Genomic DNA, 20765 nt, shown 5'->3' with positions numbered 1-20765 from the left:
ACTCTTGTGTTTGGAGGAAGATCAAGAGCTTGAGTTTGTAATAATCTCTGAAAGCCCAGCATCGTCCTAACTAACAAAGGTGGCGATCTAATAATAGCTATTGTAAACCATACACCTTCAAAATTCTTTGCCTACTAAATGCCATAGACACTGATCAGACTTGGGGATATTCAAACTGAGACAACGAAACATATGTTTATCTTCAAGTAAATGAAGCGACCCCATTTTCATTGTTTTATTCCAAGAATGTGCATGGATTTCCCAAAATGTGTGTTTTTTGTTGTGTGTTTAATGTCTTCCAAATGCCATGTAGTCATGACCTACTTGTGAGATCTGGGACAACCCAATTGTTCTTGGAACTCTGCAAAGGGTGTTAGCAGGTTCCCCTGGAGGAAATATCCAGCAGTTTAACTGTTTGAGTGAGAAGGTGGATGCCTCACCATGGAACAACTGGGCTGCACTCATTCGTTCAAGAGAAGGAAAAGGAAAGGAATGGCCTGTCCTCTGCCTGGGTTGGATGGTCCTGCTCAGCAAGAGAGAGAGAGCTGAGCCATTCAACGATTGAGAAAGAGACAGCTCCGTATAAGAATACAGACTATTTCATCTTTTTGAATGGGACCATTACAGTAGGCTGTAACATTCAACAAAGAGAGGATATTACTTTGGTCCTTTCCTTGAACTCAAGAAGCTTGCACTGTGGGTCACGGGTTTTCAAATAGAGCTGTAGCGCAGCATTATTTCATTCCAGTGTAACACAAAATGGAAAAAAAAAATGACAAAGGAAGATGGGAGAATAACCATGCCAACAGCAGTAGAGGGTAATTTAGAAGACTGAGCTGTAAAGCCAAAATAATCCAACTATTTCCATATCACATCAACTGTCTGAATCAACTGGAGAGTCAGATGCATAGATTATGACCATGAGCTTTGCCTAAAACTAAGAGAAAACAATACACACCAAATAGTACTCACTGATAGATTAATATGTCACAAATTTACAGTATAGTATATCTTTAGCACGTAGTATGCATTCAAATTTAAGGGAGTCACAGATTACGTTTGGACATTATATTGCCATGGCAATTCTAAACTGAACCAAAGAGCCATTGTTTATAAGAAGACCTCTCACAGAAAAACAGTTCATGAAAAATCAAACTATATATGTCTGTTGTAACCTGGTTGACTTCAAAAATGCTAAAATATCCATCAGTGTAACATGTCAAATGCATTAGACACGTGTAAAGAAGATGTAAGACATTAACACCCAAACACCTTGGCATCACCCTAACTGGAAAGATGAAAGTGAAAGCCATTTACACCTGTGATGTACAGCATTGTATTGTCTATGTCTGAGGTGGTGAGGCCTACACATGTCACTATTGTCACTGTCATCTGTGCTCTTGGTTTCTTCAGGGGTGTGAATACAGCATGTATATGAATATGGTATAAAGAAAGAAAGAGTGTACTTTTGAGACCTGACTTCTCTTTGTATGTGATACATTTGCAATATCAACAAAAGACTTTGCCAGTGGATATGTGTGCATTATGTTAAAATATACAAAAACATTCTATCTACAACCCAATTTTCAATCAGTTTCCCTTTAGTTTGGCATATTTTTTCCTCTCTATTAATATATTTAAATTTATATGTGCATAAAATCTTGAAGCTCTAAAAAGTAGAAAGTAAAAAGATCAATTTAAATAAATCTAACATTTCTCTCAACAGGGTGTGTAGTGTGGATATAATTAAAAATATATTGATGCATAGGCATAGATAATGAGAATAGCAGGATAATGTCTGTGAAAAGAACATAAATACTTTGGTGATGGTTCTTTTTAACGGACTGTTTCACAGCTTCACAGCATGCATGAAGTAACTGGATATCCACTGTACACAAGCTAGGTTCTCTTGCAGAACAACGGTAAAAGCAAAAACTGACAAACCATGGAGGAATAAGTTCAGTCTGCATATTATTAAGTTACAAGACGTCTACACACTTGTTACACTCCTATGAGAAAGATCATGTTCCAAAATTGATCTTCAGTGTTGGTGAATGAATTGGTTTACAAATGTACCAGGAGAAATGCATTTTATTTACTGCAAAAAAGTGAAGCATCCGCAGGCCTCCCATAGGCAATAACCACGACTGTGGGCTTTAGAAAATGAAACAACAGTCTCTAGATCCTACAGAAATGTGTCGAGTTTTTAATAGAGCTTTGACTAAAACAGCATGCCAATTTTCAACATTTCTCATGTGATAGTTCAGCCATTCCTAAAATGTGCAAATTTGTCAAAGGAGAAAAAGGCTTATTAGTTACTAACTTTGAAAATTTGATAGAAGATTTGCCAAGAAACAAAAATGAAATTAATGGCTGAGCATACCATTGTATGTATAAACCACTAGAATTTATATATATACACACACACATGCTGCATATGTGTATACATATATATACATATATGTATATGTGCATATGTATATATGTGTGTGTGTGTATATATGTGTTTGGTTATATATATATATATATATATATATATATATATATATATATATATATATATATATATGTATATGTGTGTGTGTGTGTGTGTATATATATATATATATATACGTGGAGGAATGTTTTTATTTAAAATGGTGAGAGAAGTATGTGAAACTAACAGATGCTTATATCTACTATGATGAATATGTGGGAAGCCTATCTGAAGGTGTCAGAGAAGTGAGTAAGCAGCTCATCACTCAGGTAAGGGTGTGAGACAGTCACACATTCGCTATGTCTCCAAATGTGATATTGTTGCAAAGCTTACAAGCCCTCCAAAAATCTGATGCTATAAGACATTAACGTGCAGAGAGTCTGTTTGTTACCATGAAAACTGATTCTAACAACTGAACATAACAAATATATTACATAACAGGTTAAGATATTCAGTCTGTTTCACCTCAAAAACACAACCCCAAAAGTTCTATTTTAACCCAGCATAGAATGGACTACAATTATAATCAAGGCAACCATGTATCTTTTGTTCAAAATTGAAATCAAAGACTAAACACAGTATATGTTAAAAAAAACAGCTTCCTTCAAGCTTCTTGATAATGTAAGGGGGGGGGGTGGCACTGCATTTCCATTTGAACAAAAAAAAGAAAACCTGTAATAGTTTAGCTGATTTTAATTAAGAAGTAGTGTGTAAAATTCTCCTACATACCGTACACATAAAGGATGTAATCATCGTAGGCTTCTCCCACTAAGTTTGATGCCACACAGCGATATGTTCCATTGTAAGACTTGTTGAGATTTTCAATTAAGAGGTGAGAACCCGCAATCACTGCATGGGGTGGGACATCATCCACTTTAAACCAGTTAATTTGAGGTCTGTGAAAAATTATAATACAAGTTATAAATGAAAGCATCATGATTTAAACCTGCAATTAAAAAATAATAATGGTAATGCATGCTCTTAGCGGCAAACAGTCAATGACATGAAATTCTAACGTTGAACAGAAGAAAAAAAAAAAAACAACTCACGGTGGTTTGCCCTTTGCCTCACAAATCAGCTCAAGATTTTCCCCCTCTCTTGTCAAACCATCTGGAAACTCCACAACAATTTTAACCTCTGGTTTATCTGTGAAGTAAACACAACTGTTGTATTACATGAGGTTGCTTGTCTGATAGATCCTTTAATTTCTTGATTTAGTCCTTACCACAATGACATCAACCATTCTACTATGAAAATAATGTGTGGGATTTTATTTATATATTCATGTAAATGTTTCTTTAGTCACTGTAATCTAATCCTTCGATCTTGAAGTAATACCCATCCCTGTAAGTGGAATAAGCACTCAAAAAGTCAGCTGCATCACTGAACCAGAGAGCACTTGTACTACAGTATGTGGTTTTTATGACAAAACACGCGGACCTGACTAAAACTCACATGGGAATATGACACAGCTATGAATTCAAACACTCAATTTAACTGTAGTGAAAGGTGTGTTTTTTCCTTCTCCTCTCTTTTATCTGTGCTAGTCAAAATGTCAAGCTGTTTCAGTTGAGCTGATCCTTCCTGTCTTTTATTCAGAAAGGTCAGGCAAAGCAGCCCGCTATCTGAATAAATTAATATTCTGCAAAGATTACAAAAGGGTAGGTTAACCTTTCCAGGACTTTCCTTGCCATGCAATATCATGTGTTTCACTGCTTTATTTAAAGTGAGTTATGCATTATTTAAAGACCGGCACGGCAGAAGCACTAAAACCTCAGGTCCAGTCAACACATTTCAAATTAGGAACTGTCAATTCTTTCATCCTTCATTTTGAAAGCTAACTCCTTAATTAATTCCATTTTCTACTTGCATATCGTCACGCCGTAAAACCGAAGACAGATATGGTGTAACCGTGGGAACAAACTTTATATTTCATACTAAACTTGAGATGGCTTACATTGCACTTCAAGGAATTTCTGTGCTTGGAAGTCCTTCACGGCTGGATGGTCAATAATACAGATGACGGGCACTCTGTCGTCCTCCTTGGAGACGGTGAGCGTCAGCCGGCTGGTGACGGTAAACATCCTGTCGTATGTCTCTTCAACTGTCGATTCGCCTGGGTTTTAAACAAGGTAGGCATGCCAGAGAAAGTAAGCCGGCTGTCCGTTCAGTCAGTGTCTTAAACAAATTACTACTACCATCGCTTCAAATTTTAACACTTAGGTAGAGAGATTCTCACTTCACGCTGCATGGAAGTACACAGTAGCAAAAACAAGCCTGGGGCTACAACATACTGTTAATTTAATGTGTTTTTAGGCTATGTGCCATATTCTTTAAAAATTTATTTGCCCTCTGCACAGAGTAAATATGTTGGCAGTGTTAAGCTGCATCTATTGCAATACATGTTCTTTTACACTATCAAAACAGACATGGTGGACAACTGATTGGAAAGTGCTACTACTACTATTACTAATACTATTACTAATACTAGTAGTACTGCTTCTACTACTGCTAATAATAATAACAACTAACATAATTTGAAAGTGCTTTAAAAAAGTTGCTTGATACTTAAGTTGCATAAGCAGTGAGTGGCCCCTCAGACTTGCAGAATAGTAGTACATAATTATAAGCAGCTGATTATGATGACTCTGAATTCAGGGGCACCCTCAGATCAGTGGTAGCACATCACGCCTCTAGCTGTCGTGGCAGCATTTACTTAAAGACAATTTACAAGTCACCAGGTCAGAAAGCTAATTGTAGTGCTGAGTATGATGGTTTGCTTATAAGTAATGAAGTGAAGAAATAATTATAGCCCTGCTTTGACCTACAACATCGTTCTTTTCCACAAGTCAAGAAATATGCAAAGAATAAATGATGGTACTTAGTTATGACACAATAACTGTAAAATAAAAATGAAAAAAAAAGATTAAAAGAGACTCTAACCAATCAGCAATGTCCTCTTCAAACTTCAAACTACACTAATTACTGTTTGAGTCATAGGATGGAACAATATTGATTCTCATTCAGAACTGATTTTACACAACAGTGCTGACAGATTATTTGTCTTAAATGTCAGACTGAAAAGCTTGCCAATGACAGAAAATAATCTGTTCAAGAACACCATCAGCATATCCACTATCACCTAAGCCGCAACTCTTTGTAACACCAATATAACTTGTCATTAGGCTACCTTCACGAATAACATTTTTCAGCATTTATGTAGGAGTATTGTTGGAATGTGGCCTATTAACTCTGGGAAAAATGTACAAATGCCAGAATATTAGCAGTTGTATGTATGGAGTCAACATACAGAACAACACTGAAAATCCAATCTGCAGCTACTTAAAGATGCCAATATACCACAACTATTTTCTTTGGAACTGTCCCAGTGAAAGGTAATGTGGCTTAACAGTTAGGCATCCTGCAGATTTTCTTTGCTTTTTCTCACTAAGCAGTCCCTGTGAGTGTTATTTAACAGCTACTCCCCGCTGTCTAATGGGAGAACGCATTTATGAGCAGATTAACCAGAGTGCAGATTCACTCACTCATTATAGCTTACATTGCTGTAGTCAGGTAATATGTGGGCAGCATTTGTTGTGTGGGAGGTGAGCAGTTGGAGTTCATTCCAAGCTACTTATTCACAGATCATTGAAAACCACAAAAAAGAGAAAGAAAAACAAATTGCACTCTTTAATGTTGTCTTGTCATGGAATCACATTATTACATTACACATGCTTTCTTCTTATCAGTGCCTGAAATGGACTTCATTAAATATCTTTTAAAATACTTATTTGACCAAGAATAATCAAAACATTCAGAAGAAAATAAATATACTGCTAAGGACAGAACAAACTGGGAAAATCAGTTCTCAGAATTGTTTAGAGAATTTGACTGTTGGCCAACCTTGTAGTTGCTGGTCTCCTTTCATCCATATGATGGTGGAGGCAGGCTTGCTCCCCATAGCAGTACAGGTTATCTCTGTCTCGTTACCTTCGCTGACGATGTCCTCTCGAGACTCGATGATTGGGTTGCCTGGTGGGACTGACATAACACAAACAGCAGTAGGAGTCAAAACAGTCAAACTCGACTCTAACAGCTCATCTTCTACATACAATGTAAGCCATATCACTGAATTGTTATAAAATGTATTTTTCCTTTTTTTTTCGTCTTGCCAGTCGATGTACTTTTTTAATTATATTATGAATTGAGCAGTATCAATTAATAAACACGCTATTTGTTTAATTATGCCTGCAAATGCACAGATATCTGACAATGACTATGACAAGATGGAGAGTAAACCTGGCCAACTCTCAAAGGAATACAGATAATTGTTCTCCTTTGAACTCCCACATACATATTCGTACATATTCTCTCAACAAATGTATATTAATACGTGCATGTTTCATGGCACTACATGTATGCACAGTTTATCATGTGGGCAGATAGATAGATAGATAGATAGATAGATAGATAGATAGATAAATAGATAGATAGATAGATAGATAGATAGATAGATAGATAGATAGATCTTATATGCATGATATTCACAAATGCATATTTCAAATCGAATGGCAAAACATGTCATATGAGATGAATGAAAACATCATGTGTTTTATTCACATAGCTGCGTGCTGTGTGAACATATCTGGGTCAGAGTGCTTAAAATACTGTGAAGAATCACAGTGATTTTCAAAAATATCAATCATTCATCATCAGAGAATGAATTTCTACAATTAAAGCATATGTAGAGTATAAGAGTTACCCAAATGCACAGCTACTGAGAAGGAGTTTTGTTACTCCACACCTTAAAACAGGTTCCCCAAGAATCTGCTCAGTGGAAGACTTCAAACAGAAACCTTGTGTGTATAAAAAAGACGCTCAAGCTCCACACACCCCTTACTGAGAGCTCTACCTGTGTGATACTGCCACATAAGAAATCTTGATTAAGCTTCATTCACTGAAGCAACTGACATTTGAAGATACATTTGACATATAATGTTGTTTATTGTAACTCTCTTTTTCTATGTCAGGCGTTATGCTTTGACATTGCTTTGGTGGAGCCTCCATGCTGTGACTCTATTCCGTACATCATCTTTATGAATAGAGTCATCACTTCAAAGTGCTCACAGTTCCGCCCTACCTCCCAGGATGTCCAAATACACATCACAGTAAGTTCCTGTTATTATTACGCTTTTCCATGCAAAATCCCATAACGGTGCCAAGCTGACTCTAAAGAGTGAAATCACTCAATAAAGCCTTTTTCAACATGTAAGTACAATTTAGTCAATGCGACAGCCAAATGGAGTCTAGAAAATATCAATAGCTCCACATCTGTTCCTTTTGGTTTAGCTTGTGTTATTGGAAACAGCGTGAGTTTAATTGGTTGATATTGTGTCGTGGTGGGATTCAATTAAACAAGATCAATTGACTGAATGGATCAATAGGAGAAATAACAAATCATGATTACGTATTAAAAATATATATACATCTTACCCAACACAGTGATATTGGCATATGCCTCTTGTGGGGGGTCTGTGTAGAGCTGGCACACATATCGGCCCTCGTCGGAGAGTGACACGTTGGACAACGACACCCGCAGTTCGTTGTCGGAGAAGTTAACCAACTGAAACCGGCTGTCCTTCAAGGCTGAGAAAACACAAGCATTGAAAAGTGAGAGATGGATCTCAGGCAATGCAGAATTTCAAGGGGATGATGTTTAAAAAAAAAAAAAAAAAAGCAAGCGAAATGATAGAAGTTGTGCTGTCATATCAAATGAGTGAAGACTTATATAACAGGAAGGTTTGAAAAAAAAAAACCACAAAAAAAAAAACAAAAAAAAAAAACAGAGATCAAGCTTAACTTTTAACACATGGTGCGAGTCCGTTATGTGTCAGAATTCTGAATCTTGATCACAACCTGAAGACCTCCAAGTGTTTGCAGTAAGAACTTGATCTTAACCCTCTCTCTTAATGTGAGAAGTCTTTGGAAGTCTTCTCCCTTAAGAATAACGATGAGCCCCACTTGTTTTGAGAGCGAGGAGACTACGTGGGATGAAAGCACTACTCTCAAACTGAGTTGCAGTTGACACGAGGTATTTTATCCACTGACAGGTCTTACCTGAACTTCCTCACTCATAGGTGCTGAAAGTTACAGAGGAACAGTTATGGGTTTATATTCAACACCGCATTGCAATGTGTCTCTGCAAGAGCTATTCAAAAGCTCTGAGGAGAAGGGGAAGAAAAAAAAAAACTTAGTGAATAAATAATTCTAGATCATTAGAGAGCCTTGGAGATTGCAAGGCACAACACTCACAGTGCATAATGGTAAGTGGGTTTGATTGCTCAGTGTCCCAGGTGGTTAGCTATGCACTTTAGCTTAAATACCCTGCCTCCCCCGCCCTGCTCAAAATTAACGCTAAGAGAGAAAATACTGGTGTAATACATGGAAATAAATACAGCATTACTAGGCAAAGGTTTGTAGTGAGTTCCCATGAACCCAAAAGTGATAACACACTTTCTCTATGTCTTTTGCCAGGAAGATGAGTCTAGGGATGAAAATGTCGACAAGAAAAATTTATGCCTGAACAGAGATTTTGTGGCTGTACCCTCCTCTTTTGTTTTGTGTTGACTTACTATAGAGGGTTCTAAGTGAGAAGTGACAAAGACTATACTCAAAGGATGGCTGAAGGAGGGGGACTATAGTCATCAGTTCAAAGTAACAGCACAGTACAAACAGTACCATGGTAACATAGTGTGAGTACACAGGCTTATTGAACATAATGCAAATATATTCTCAGCTATTGTAAGAATTGTGAGATATTTAATAGGTCTATAGAAGTCTACACATACACTTGTGCAAATATTTTTTAGTTATTCCCATTGTTCAGTGCAAGCCTTAGGAGATGAAACATTAAAACTATGAATTGTTCAAGTGGCCATACTTGCAGCAAACTCAACTGGCAGCTCAGTAAACATAAGACAGAATAAAACATTACAGCATTAAAGAGATTGAAGGTTGAGCATCCATCCAGTTCCATCCACAGTAATAATGTCAGAGCTCTCTCTCCCCCTCTCCCTCTCCCTCCCTCCCTCCCTCTCTCCCTCTCTCTCTCTCTCTCTCTCTCTCTCTCTCTCTCTCTCTCTCTCTCTCTCCCTCTCTCTCTCTCCCTTTCTCTCTGAGGCTGCACTACAAGGCAGAGGCTCTCTTCTCCTTCTTCTTCAAAAAGGAGGGAGCAGAGATGTAGAACTCTTGTCAGGTATAATTGGCAGTGAAATATGCCTGCTAGGAGACTTAAGTAACACTAAGATACATAAATTAGATTACAGATAAAGACATGGCAAAATGGAGCCTGACCTTTTAACAATGTGTTTTTATCCTTTCTTACAAGTGGAAGAATCCAAAGAGAGTGAGATAACAAGCCCAGATCATATTCTCATTTTATGCCTCTTAATACTGGCTGTATATTTGAGGAAAGAATATTATTTTTTCACCTTGAGCTACGGATGAATGGTAAAAATAGGTAAAACAGAAATGAAAGGAGAAAAACGAGAAAGGACATATGGTTATGCATAATTAATGTAAATGCATAATCTCTTGGATAATCTTAATATCAACCAGCAGTAAACAAGGACACGAGAGATAAATAGTCCATATTCATAAAACATGGCCCCCTGAAAATAATTTTCACAGCGAATTTATGATGAAGCTTGTGTATAAAGAAACACCGGCAGAAACCGCATTCTGTGTCTATCAATGCTTTACACCTGAGTTAAAAGCATAACATTGTGGAAAAAGTAGTTCAACACCCCATTGAAAAAAAAAAAGATTGACACCTGAATTTAAAACCATAATCATGAAATGTTTCTGTTACTTTACAAAATGAAGGACGAAGACAAAACCTTGTCACAACTGAGGGAGTTTCCTTAAAACGGGGCAAAACAGCTCTGATTACTGGTCAGACCATTACTTAGCAACTCATCAAGACCCTTATTAGGCCAAGAAGAGATGATTATATGCTTTGTATGCAGTGCGCCATTGCGGATCTAAACAATCTCTAGGCTGGAATATAAATGGCTGCGTTCAGAATGCCCTAATCAGGATAACACAATTACATACTGTCACTCACTGGTCAAAAGGACCTTGTCAACAATGCCCTGCCTCACTGCCCTTTTCAATAATAAGACACCTTTACAGAATAGCTTTGTGTCAAAATGAGCTATGGGATGAATTCTGTTTTTGTTGCAAGGACATTTTACAGAAAAAAGCACAGTTTTTCAGAGACAGCACAGATGGATAAACAGAGAAAAAGACAGCGAGAGAGAGTGAGAAAGAGAGAGAGAGAGAGAGAGAGAGAGCATGAAAGATGTTGAAATAGATGATTTATTCAAATAATGATGATTCAATCTTTTTACTCTTTCTGTGCACTCTTCAGATGTTGTCCATGGACATGATCAGAGTGGAACTGGAGAGACTTAACAGTACTTACGCCGGACATCTCTGAAGTAGATAGTCTGTCTGTTGGGGTTGAGGAGCTGGATGACGGAGTCATCGTTATCCTTCACTCGACAGCTGATGGTGGCTGTCTCGCCCTCGATCACTGATACGTTATCTGTCACCAAATTCTGACCCTGCGCTGGAGTGTCAAAGAGAGACCAAACAGTGAGAGTTAAAAGATACTCATGCTTAAATAAGCCACTGCACATCTTAGTATTTTCAAGGGTGAAATGTCTGTGAAAAAATTATGCTGCTGAAATGTGTAGATGCTTAAAATAGATTAGATTAAGGTCATTATTCAACCTCCAACAGTTTGAAATGTTAACCTTTCTATCCACGAAAGTAATTAAATACCGCATTTGTTTGCACAATAGGCAAATTCATTTCATATATGTTTAATAGAATAAAAATCTCCTATTCCCTGTTATTCTGGCCCCAACTGTCCACTCAGGCTGTATGCATACACTCACAATATACACAAAAGGAATATCGTTCTACGCATTTTGCTGACATGAACATATATTTCTCCCTTTTACGGACTTCCGCGTGTTACCAGTGAATGCACGTGCAACCTTAAGATGTAACGGTCTTGAGCTCTGTTTGGACATATTGATTTTACAGCTTTGTGTACTTCACGTGAGTCTGTGTAGCAGCTGGGTTATAGCTCTACAGCTCTGGGAGCTAGAGAGAGGGGGAGGGCCGGCTGGTAATTGCAGCTCCAGGCAGGACTTTATCAGGTTTCTCCATCTAAACACAAGGTGATGGAAGCTAGCAATCAGCAGCAGGCTCCTCACCGCATTATACCCAGACTGGAGATACAAACCACACTGCCTGCGTGCACAAACATCCTATCTGTTGCACTTCACTCACTGTGAGCCTGCAACAGTTGATAATTAGAGTCTGTTACCGCATTCATCCCTTTTCGTTTACATACAAAACGGAGATCCAATAAGCCTTCCAGGTGAAAAAAAAAAAAAGTGGAGATACAGAGAGTCACCTTGTTCTATATTTATAGACTCAGAGCTGAGAGGATTTTAAGAACTAGAGAATGCATTTTAATGCTGGGGATTCACACACCCTGAAGAACAAGGCTCTTAGCATTGTCAGCCATAAGAAAACAACCACTGCAAATTTGCATGCCTGATTTATCAGACACCTCCAAAGCTCCCTGACATTTACAGAGTATTAAAGAAGCATCTCAATTTCCCAAACCGTGTTAAGTAAAGGCAGCCCAGCCTAACGAAAATTCAGATGAACCCGATCAAGTGTGGAGCACAACAAATAGCCACGAAGAATAAAAATATATTTAATGCCCGTGTCCTTCTCACCCTAAAAGGCTTGATGCTTCACATGCACACACACACACACACACACACACACACACACACACACACACAAGCATTAACAGGCAGGGCATGCAGAGTGTGTCTGTGAGTTGCGAGACGTGCTATGCTACCGCTGCTGCTGCGAAGTGTGACCATGCCTGAGGTTAAACATCCGTGACGCCAGGTTTCACACTGCCACACTCACATTGGGAAAAAAAATGGGGAATGGCTTGAAAGGCTGTCAGGGACTCTGAAAGCTTAGACAAAAAAAAAAAAAAAAAAAGCTCCAGTCTACAGCATATGAGGGAAATATAATGAAGCGCAAATCTAGAGTTTGACGTTTGAAAAGATCCAACCACATGTGAGAACAGCGTTTGTGTATGCGGTATGGATAACAAGCACTGTAGAGTCTTTTTTTTTTTTTTTTCATTACTGAAGCGAAAAAAGTGCAAGATATTACAGTACAAGCCAAGAACCACATTATAATATCAAGTAGTATTAAAGCTACCTCCCTAAACTCTCTGTCAACTCCATTTTAACAATGTAAAGCATCAATCAGTTGTCCAAAAGTAGTTCAAACAAAAGAATGAATAGCTCTATTCAGTTCATCCACTGTCTCCAGGGTACAGTCCTTCACTGACACATCCTCATGACAAACCCTAAGAAGCACTGACCTCCTACTGTCATGACTGGAACTCTCATTTAGAGAACTGCAAATAAAAGGCCCAGGGGCTTATACATCGCCAAGGCACAATAAATGCACATTAAAACCCACTCAACTCTTTTCTTTTCTACTGTGTGCTTTTTTTAGTAATAACAGAATACCCGAAAGAAAAGGAAATTTTACACATATTATGTGATTATCAATTTTGTGCTATGTAATAACACAGTAATGAGAGTCTTTGGTTCACCTCTGGAAGCAATTTTGGCTTCATATGCTGAAGTGGTGAATCAAAGATGTTTGCTATTGGTTACAACAGGATATTGCAAAGGGGAAAAAAAAATCTGTTCATATTTCAATGCAATACAATGCAATGCAAAGCCAGAGTTTTCATTAATTCTGTTTTGGGCAATTTAGTGAGGCATAGCCAGATACATACATCGATTTTCAATGTTTGTCCCTCTTCGCTTTTGTGTCCTCAGCACACAGGGCATACATGTGGCACACAAGCAGCAATTCACAAAAGAATACAGTCTACAAATATTTATTATAAGACTTAACAGTTTCATCCCTTAATGGGTGAAGTTTATTGAGAGGAATTCTGCCAAGAAAGAAAGAAAAAAAAGAAAATCAGATGGGGAGGTGGGGGGGGGGGACTTGTTACTGAGAGAAGTGACCATAGCAGATATACTCAATGGGCCTTTTATCAACCTTCTAATAAAGCCGAGGACATTGCAATAGCTCCATGGGAGGATGGGAGTTGTCAAGAAAATCCCTCTCTGCAGTCTGGCAGGCTGCCCATGGTCCCTGATGGCCATCCCCGTGAAGAGGGACAAAGCACAGCAGTCTGGGTTCACCCACGGATGAAGGACCACAGAGAATAAGAATATAGAATTTTCACTTGAAACAGAGACAGAGAGAGGAGTGGAGGATGTGTTACCTCCACAAAAAAAAAAAGAAAAGAAAAAGAAAAAGAAAAAAAAAAACTCCCTTGGGAAACATTAAAGGAGAGTGTGATTCTCCTAATACAGTAAATTCTGCCTCAAATCATTCCACTTCCTGCTTATGAGTCAAGCAGTCCTCACGATTCACCCACTCTTCCATGTAACAAATGTGCTGCATGATGCAACAGTTCTTTGTGAAGACTTTACTGTCTTTAAATAGATGAAATAAATATGTATTTTAACTGTATTATCATATTAAGGCTTTAAAAACAAAACTGTGTGCATGTGGTCTGTTTAAATTAAAGTTTAATAAAAGTAGATGCTCATTAGCTGTTTTGTATCCACAGCATTGGGCTGCCAAGTATATCCCATTAAACTTTAAATGAAAATTAAATCCTTGTTAGTAGCTTTGTATATCAGTGGCCTTGACCAACAAAATACATGAATGCAGTGGGGAGCAAACCTTGATTTAAAGGAGACTGAGGTGATTGCTAGAGATCTTACGTACACAAAGTTTTGATATTCAAAACCCACTAGTTTAAACAAACCCGTTGTACTCAAATGCAAAAAGGTGCACAGGACGAGGATCTGTCAGCTTACGAGGGAGCTTGCTCATCCTTTCAAGGACTTTAAAAATGAGAATAAAGCAATTAGAAATGGAAATTACTGTCTCTTTCAGGTCCACTCAAAGCCGTCCAACACAGCCTTCACTCTTTTTCAAATTTACCTTTTCAATGTTCACATTCTCATCTGTTAGCATTCACCTTGGAAGAGAATTTATTTTAAATGACCTTGGTAGACGTTCACACAAAGCATTCCTGGAGGACCATTGATTTGCGTGGGAAGGGAGGGGCGGATAATGTACTTTCTTAAACCAAATTCACGAATTTCTGTTTAAAACAAAATGTGTTTTTGTGTGACCCACTTCATGTTCAGTGTCACTAATAACTGTATTTTCACAATAGATTCTTGTTTGGATATAGTGAAACCTGTGATCATGTATACATAGGTACAGCTTGTGTCAGCACGTACAGAGATTCTAATTGAGTGAAACATCACAGTTTTTACCAGGACATTGTTTCAAATGAATTTCTGTCATTGATATAGAAACTGTAACTATTTACGTAACAATGTATATAAACAAGTTGGAGCAAAACTATTAATTTATTATCACTTAAGACTTTTTTTCATGGATAAATATTTGTGGCTTCCTTTACAGCCTTAAATATATGTTCCAACTTGTTGATCTCGTGGTAAGAACTGCCTCTGTCAAAATAAACCATTCATTCCGACAAAACTCTCAACTTGAGTGACATACAAAGCCCTTGGAAAAAGACTGAGAAAATCCTGCTTTTTTTTTTTTTTCATTCCCTTCTAGACCTCACCAAACTCAAGGTTATGATGAAGGACCAGGGACACAGGTAGGAACGATGGCTAGTTTAAGCCTGAGTACTCGATTCTGATGCAGTGTACTTCTATAAGTAACAGATCTCACTCCCAGTGTCATGTTTTCATGTCTAAATACAACACATTAACAAAGGCATTTCTGAGATATGGCAAAATGCTAGATGTAGTAAATGAAGGCAGCGCAAAAATATACATGAAACATAAACATTTCTTTAGATGAACTGTTCCTTGGAGATGCACTTGTGACTATACTTTGTGGGTTTTTCTTCCACAAAAATATGAAGAAAGAAAATAGTGCATGTACTATATGTAACCTGTATTCTCCTGCTCATAAAACCATTTGTAATATTGTAATTTAATCTTTCGCAAACTTTATTTTCAGTCACATGCCATGCAACATGCAAAATGCCACAACAACAACAACAACAACAGCAACCAATGATAAACAGTCTACACGTAGACACCACACCTGCAAGAAATGCATGTACTGTATATAAGACATATGGTATATACGATATATGTAAGGTAATAGAGCAGAGAATAAGGAGAAAAGATGTTAGCAGAGATATAGAGAGGTATGTGTACCTGACATGGTCTGAGTAGCTCCTGAACAAGCATTGGGAAAGAAGACAGACAAACACAGTTAACAACGAATCGTTAGCTTCATTTAAGAAACACTGCAACAATAATAATGAGAAGAAGAAGAAGAAGAAGAAGAAGAAGAGGAGGAGGAGGAGGAAGAAGAAGAAAAAGAAGAAGAAGAAAAAGAAGAAGAAGAAGAAGAAGAAGAAGAAGAAGAAGAAGAAGAAATTTGATAAGCAACCACATAGATGAAGCTCTGCATCTAAAACAAACATCTAATGTTTGAGATTTGTTCTCAGTAATGTCAATAAAACTCAACATAAAGGCTTTGACTATATGAGGATTATAACTGCGTACACAACTTCACAAGAGCAGCAGGTAAGGACCTTCAGACTCTCAGCTTATTCACTCAGCATTGTTAATGCTATAAATAGAGACTGAAGCTGTCGATACACTCTCTCTACCTGAAGCGCATTAGGTAAGGATTTATGGTGTGCCAGCTGAGCTGTGATTAGGTGTCAACGCTGTCACTCTTCTCTCGTGTGATATTTGATGGTAAGATTTGAGTGGAAATGCGTTAGATGCCATCCATGTGAAGGCAGCTACCCTGGTTATCTGTCTGTCACAGAGGATGAAGCCGCACTACAAACAGATGTTATTTTAAGTGCAACCAAACAGTCAAACACGTGCCCATATACTGCGCCGTATACTTTGATTTTAAACAGTAAAAAGATGCATTTCAGTGCACGTAATATGTTTCAGCCCGTGAGGTCAACCGTTTTTAAAGGATCAGTTCACAGTAATCAGGAAGCCAATAAAATGAAAACAGCTTAGACATTAACTTTATTACAAAGTAATTCCGAATTCGGAAAAAAAGAGGATACGACAACGACTTTGGCTTTCCGTGGCTTGTGATTTGTTAGTGTTTGCTTGTTTTTAACTGAATTTGGGTCCCAAACCCACATCAACACACACTATAAATGGCTTAAAACCACAGACCAAAAATAATAGAAAAAAAACCTCCCAGCAGTACACCACAATGTCTGGTGATACGTAGGTCCAAATTCCAGAGTTTCCTTTTTGAGAGGAGCTTTTTCTTGACCTGTTATTTCTCAGTGTGGTCTGTAGCTTATCACCTGCTAGCCAGCCGAGCGGTCATAATTGTGTATTCTGTGTGTAGGTGAGATGCTGTGAGGCCCTGTCACTCTCCGTGGCTGGACTTCAGGCAGCAGCTTGACCTGCTGTGCTTTCATTTAATTAAAAGGTTAGGACAGTGGATTCAGAAAATGTTTCTGAAAAGGGATTTAATGGAAACACCTGAGCATGGTATGTCAACCCAAGGAACCCAAATTGGCTCCCATGAACATAATTTCCTGAACAGCAAGACACATAATTGTTCGAGCTCTCGTTATTGTCTCAATGCCAGATGCCACTGTCCTGTCTCAACACTTCTGCCACCGCTTTTCACCAATTCATTTGTACATTTGATCGAATTTTTACAAAAAAATATTTAAAAAATTTACATTAAAAGGATCATACAGACCATCTGTAACATAAATCTCCATGACTCAGCCATTATGTGTACTTGTATGTGCTAAACGAATAACAACCCACGCCAGTGTGGATAGGAGTATACCATTGGCTGATATTTCTGCCATGTAATCTGATGCAGTGTATATCACAGACAAAACCCTCCTTCTTTCTTTGTATTGGTTGCATTCATAACACATGACATTATATGAACTATGTTTTCAGAAGCATTGTCTTGGACTGACATTCAGTACAGAATGATGCATCTTGAGGGACTTCTCAGTTAAACGTCGTTTTCCTGTCCCTCCCCCACTATTTAATGTTTTTACAGTGCCCAGTGAGCATGTAATTAAATCTGGTAAAAACAAATCAAAGCATAACTAAGACTGCCAAGAGTCTGTGCAGTGTCACATTCAGTGGGCTGCAAAGACATATGCACATACTGTTTACTAAATCGACTTGCCTATGATCCTTAAAAGACCCTTTGGCACTGAGTAAAAAGTATGAAAATTCCCAAATGCACAAAAGAAATGCACTACTGAAATAAGTAGGCAGTGGCTGATTTACAACCTTTGTGTAGGTACTGAAAATGTTGCATAGAGAAGAAGAAGAACTTCTTTGAATGAATCATCCTTAAGAGTCAAACCTCTTCAAGGTCATACCACCTACTCAGTGTTAAAGCATGAAATTGTGTAGATATTCTTAGCTCTGAATGCTATCACACTACAGACCCAAATTAAATCAGTATATCGTTAAGCCTAAATTAAATTACCAAACTCATTAGATACATTGTACTTCGCAGCTTTTGAAAAATCCGCCTGTATATATTTCACAGTGGACATGAATATTTTCATTAAAATGTAAAAGCTGGGGTTGGTGAAAACATTATTACTGTTGTTTTATCCCTCTAGTGACGGTTTGATGCCACTGCTTTGTCCTTTGGAGCAACTCCCATATCTGCCCTTCAATTTGCCCCACTTAACACCACTGTAATGCACCCTGTGTGATCATCCATTATATGTGCTTGTAAAGGGAACACTGTTCTGTCTTTCTCATTGTGCTAACTGCTGTGAAGGAACATGTTTCAGCCTGCCACTACTCGTCAGTGGGGCAGGAGAGAGGAGCACAGATAATTAGGATGTCAAATTGAGGAGACCTGACAGGAACGTCATCTTCTCAGCATGTCCACGAAAGATGGAGGTCAAGGGAGAGCTGCTAAAGCTGCAGTCTTCCTCTCCTTCGTTTACTCCTCCTCTTCGACATGAACCACAATATTATCCTTCTGGGTCCACCGATAGAACGCGCTCAGATAAACAAATCGAAAAAAAGTTCTCTTAAATAATGTGAAAAACATTTCAGCAGGAGTTAACACTCATAAAACTGTATAAACAATATTTTAGAAACACAACAACATTAGCCCGAGGAGCTCAGCCATCTTTATACATACATCGACGCAGACAAATGGATATGGATATAGATACAGATACATGTACATTTATAGACACGTACACACGCACACTCTCACGGACACATACGTGCATGCATGTGTGTGTGTGTGTGTGTGTGTGTGTGTGAGCACACATACGTGTATGTATGTGTGTACATATATATATATATATATATATAAATTTACTGCAAGTGAATGGCACAAGTGTGGATAAATGCTTGACGTTATCCAGCCATTTTGAAAAGTTAACCTAATTATAGCACCAGGGTAAATCAATCAGATGGTGCACTTCATGACTATAATATCAGAGAGAGCAGCAGGGGTGCTCAATACGTCAGAGACACTGAGTGTTTCACTTTCGCTCTACATAGCACCTGTGCTATTCAGTCACTTTATGCACCGATCATATCCCTGGGTAATAGCACCCATCAGTCCCAACACCACTCACTGGAAAGCCATAAAATGCATCAATTTGTTTGCTATTTTAATGTCTTTTGTGCAGCTCAATCAGACACCTGTCAAAAACACCTGCTGCCTATTTGTAGAGCTAAAAAATGGGAAGGTGGCCTTTTGTTTCTTCTAACAGTTTATAATCAACACAGTGTGTCCAATCTGCACCCACCATTTTTCAATTTCCCCATTCCTTTTCTCAATGAAATCACAGCTATCAATCAGTTCTGGATGAGGGAAAAGCACAAATGTGTTCTGTGATGGAAACATCTCTAGTCACCCTGCCTCATTTGTCTGGTATCTCTAGAAAATAGGTGGCACGCAGTACAAAAACCCAGACCACATTAACAACAAAAAAAAACTGTTACCATATCAAGGCCATTTCAAAGCCTTTGCGAAATACAGGGCTCTGTATTCAAAGTATAGCCTGCTCGCACTGACATACTCATGCAGTGTACATTTCTTATGAAGCTTTTAAGAAATGGTTGAATCGGAACAAGAGACTTGTCAACTGCGAGGCACAATTAATGGTCAACATTGTGAGATTTTTTTTTTTTTTTTTTTATCAAAATATGGTTTTCTATGGTACAGTTGAATATATGGTTTTCTATGGTACAGCTGAATCACCTCAACGTGCTGATTCTAGGAATATCCTTCAAAAGAAATACAGAAGGCTGAGAAGACAATCATAGCTGATGAAAAGATGCAGCTTCCCCATGCTTTAGCATTCCTCTTTGTGGTGGCTGTCGTTGTTGGGTTTTTTTTTTTGTTTTTTGTTTTTTTTTCATTTTCCTCGCACCTCTTTTCCAAGGTGAGACGGAAGACAATTCCTAACCTTGTTACTCCTCCGCTATCGTATGTACCTCTAATGTTGCATTTGAAGAGGACAGATGTTGGAAAATTATTGTTGTTGTTATTGAGTCGTGACCAAATACTAACACAGCACATACACAGCCCATCTAAACCACTAATGCAAATATTCAGGCAGTGTAATATGAAATGGAAGAATCTATGTTTGTAACAACATACCTCCTCATTAGCACAGTATCAGAAATTAGACATGAAAGTGTGAATGACCCAAAGATATATAGCAGAGCTGTTTCTACAAGAGGGCTGAATACCATGTTTCTCATCAGGACCTGGTAAAATAGCCTCAAAGGGTTTTTTTCGGCAGCAAAAACAGCTGCGAGCTAGTGAAATATCATCCATTCAATAAATACATTTAGATGGGCAGGTCTTTCTCCACGCACCATAATCACTCCCATTTGTATCAAACCCAGTGACAACGAGAGAAGATTATGTATTATTCATTTTATATATTCCTATTATATTCACATTATAAAAGGATGCATGGTGCTTACGAGAGCTTTCTTAAACAGTCATCTTGATTAAAAGGGCCAGCAACAACGAATGACTGGATCAGAGCTGGCTGCACAACTGAAAAAGGTTT

The 20765-nt window shown here is 38.0% G+C and overlaps 1 protein-coding gene across 1 annotated transcript in view; it reads right to left on the bottom strand.

The window, feature by feature from the left end:
• cadm1b (cell adhesion molecule 1b) overlaps nt 1-18590 on the bottom strand; it is a 38109-nt gene extending 19519 nt beyond the window's left edge. The window contains exons 1-8 of the mRNA XM_030778088.1: nt 18575-18590; nt 15892-15912; nt 10962-11108; nt 7970-8122; nt 6380-6517; nt 4434-4592; nt 3526-3622; nt 3206-3372 (exon numbers count right to left, since the gene is read on the bottom strand). Coding sequence (XP_030633948.1) covers nt 3206-3372; nt 3526-3622; nt 4434-4592; nt 6380-6517; nt 7970-8122; nt 10962-11108; nt 15892-15912; nt 18575-18590 — 898 coding nt within the window. The remainder of the gene's footprint in view (nt 1-3205; nt 3373-3525; nt 3623-4433; nt 4593-6379; nt 6518-7969; nt 8123-10961; nt 11109-15891; nt 15913-18574) is intronic.
• Nucleotides 18591-20765: the final 2175 nt, after the last annotated feature.

This window comes from Chanos chanos, chromosome 6 (genome assembly GCF_902362185.1).
Source record: "Chanos chanos chromosome 6, fChaCha1.1, whole genome shotgun sequence".
Lineage (NCBI taxonomy): Eukaryota > Metazoa > Chordata > Actinopteri > Gonorynchiformes > Chanidae > Chanos > Chanos chanos.
Note: the sequence above shows the minus strand (reverse complement) of the source record. Positions and strands in the feature narration are given on the sequence as shown.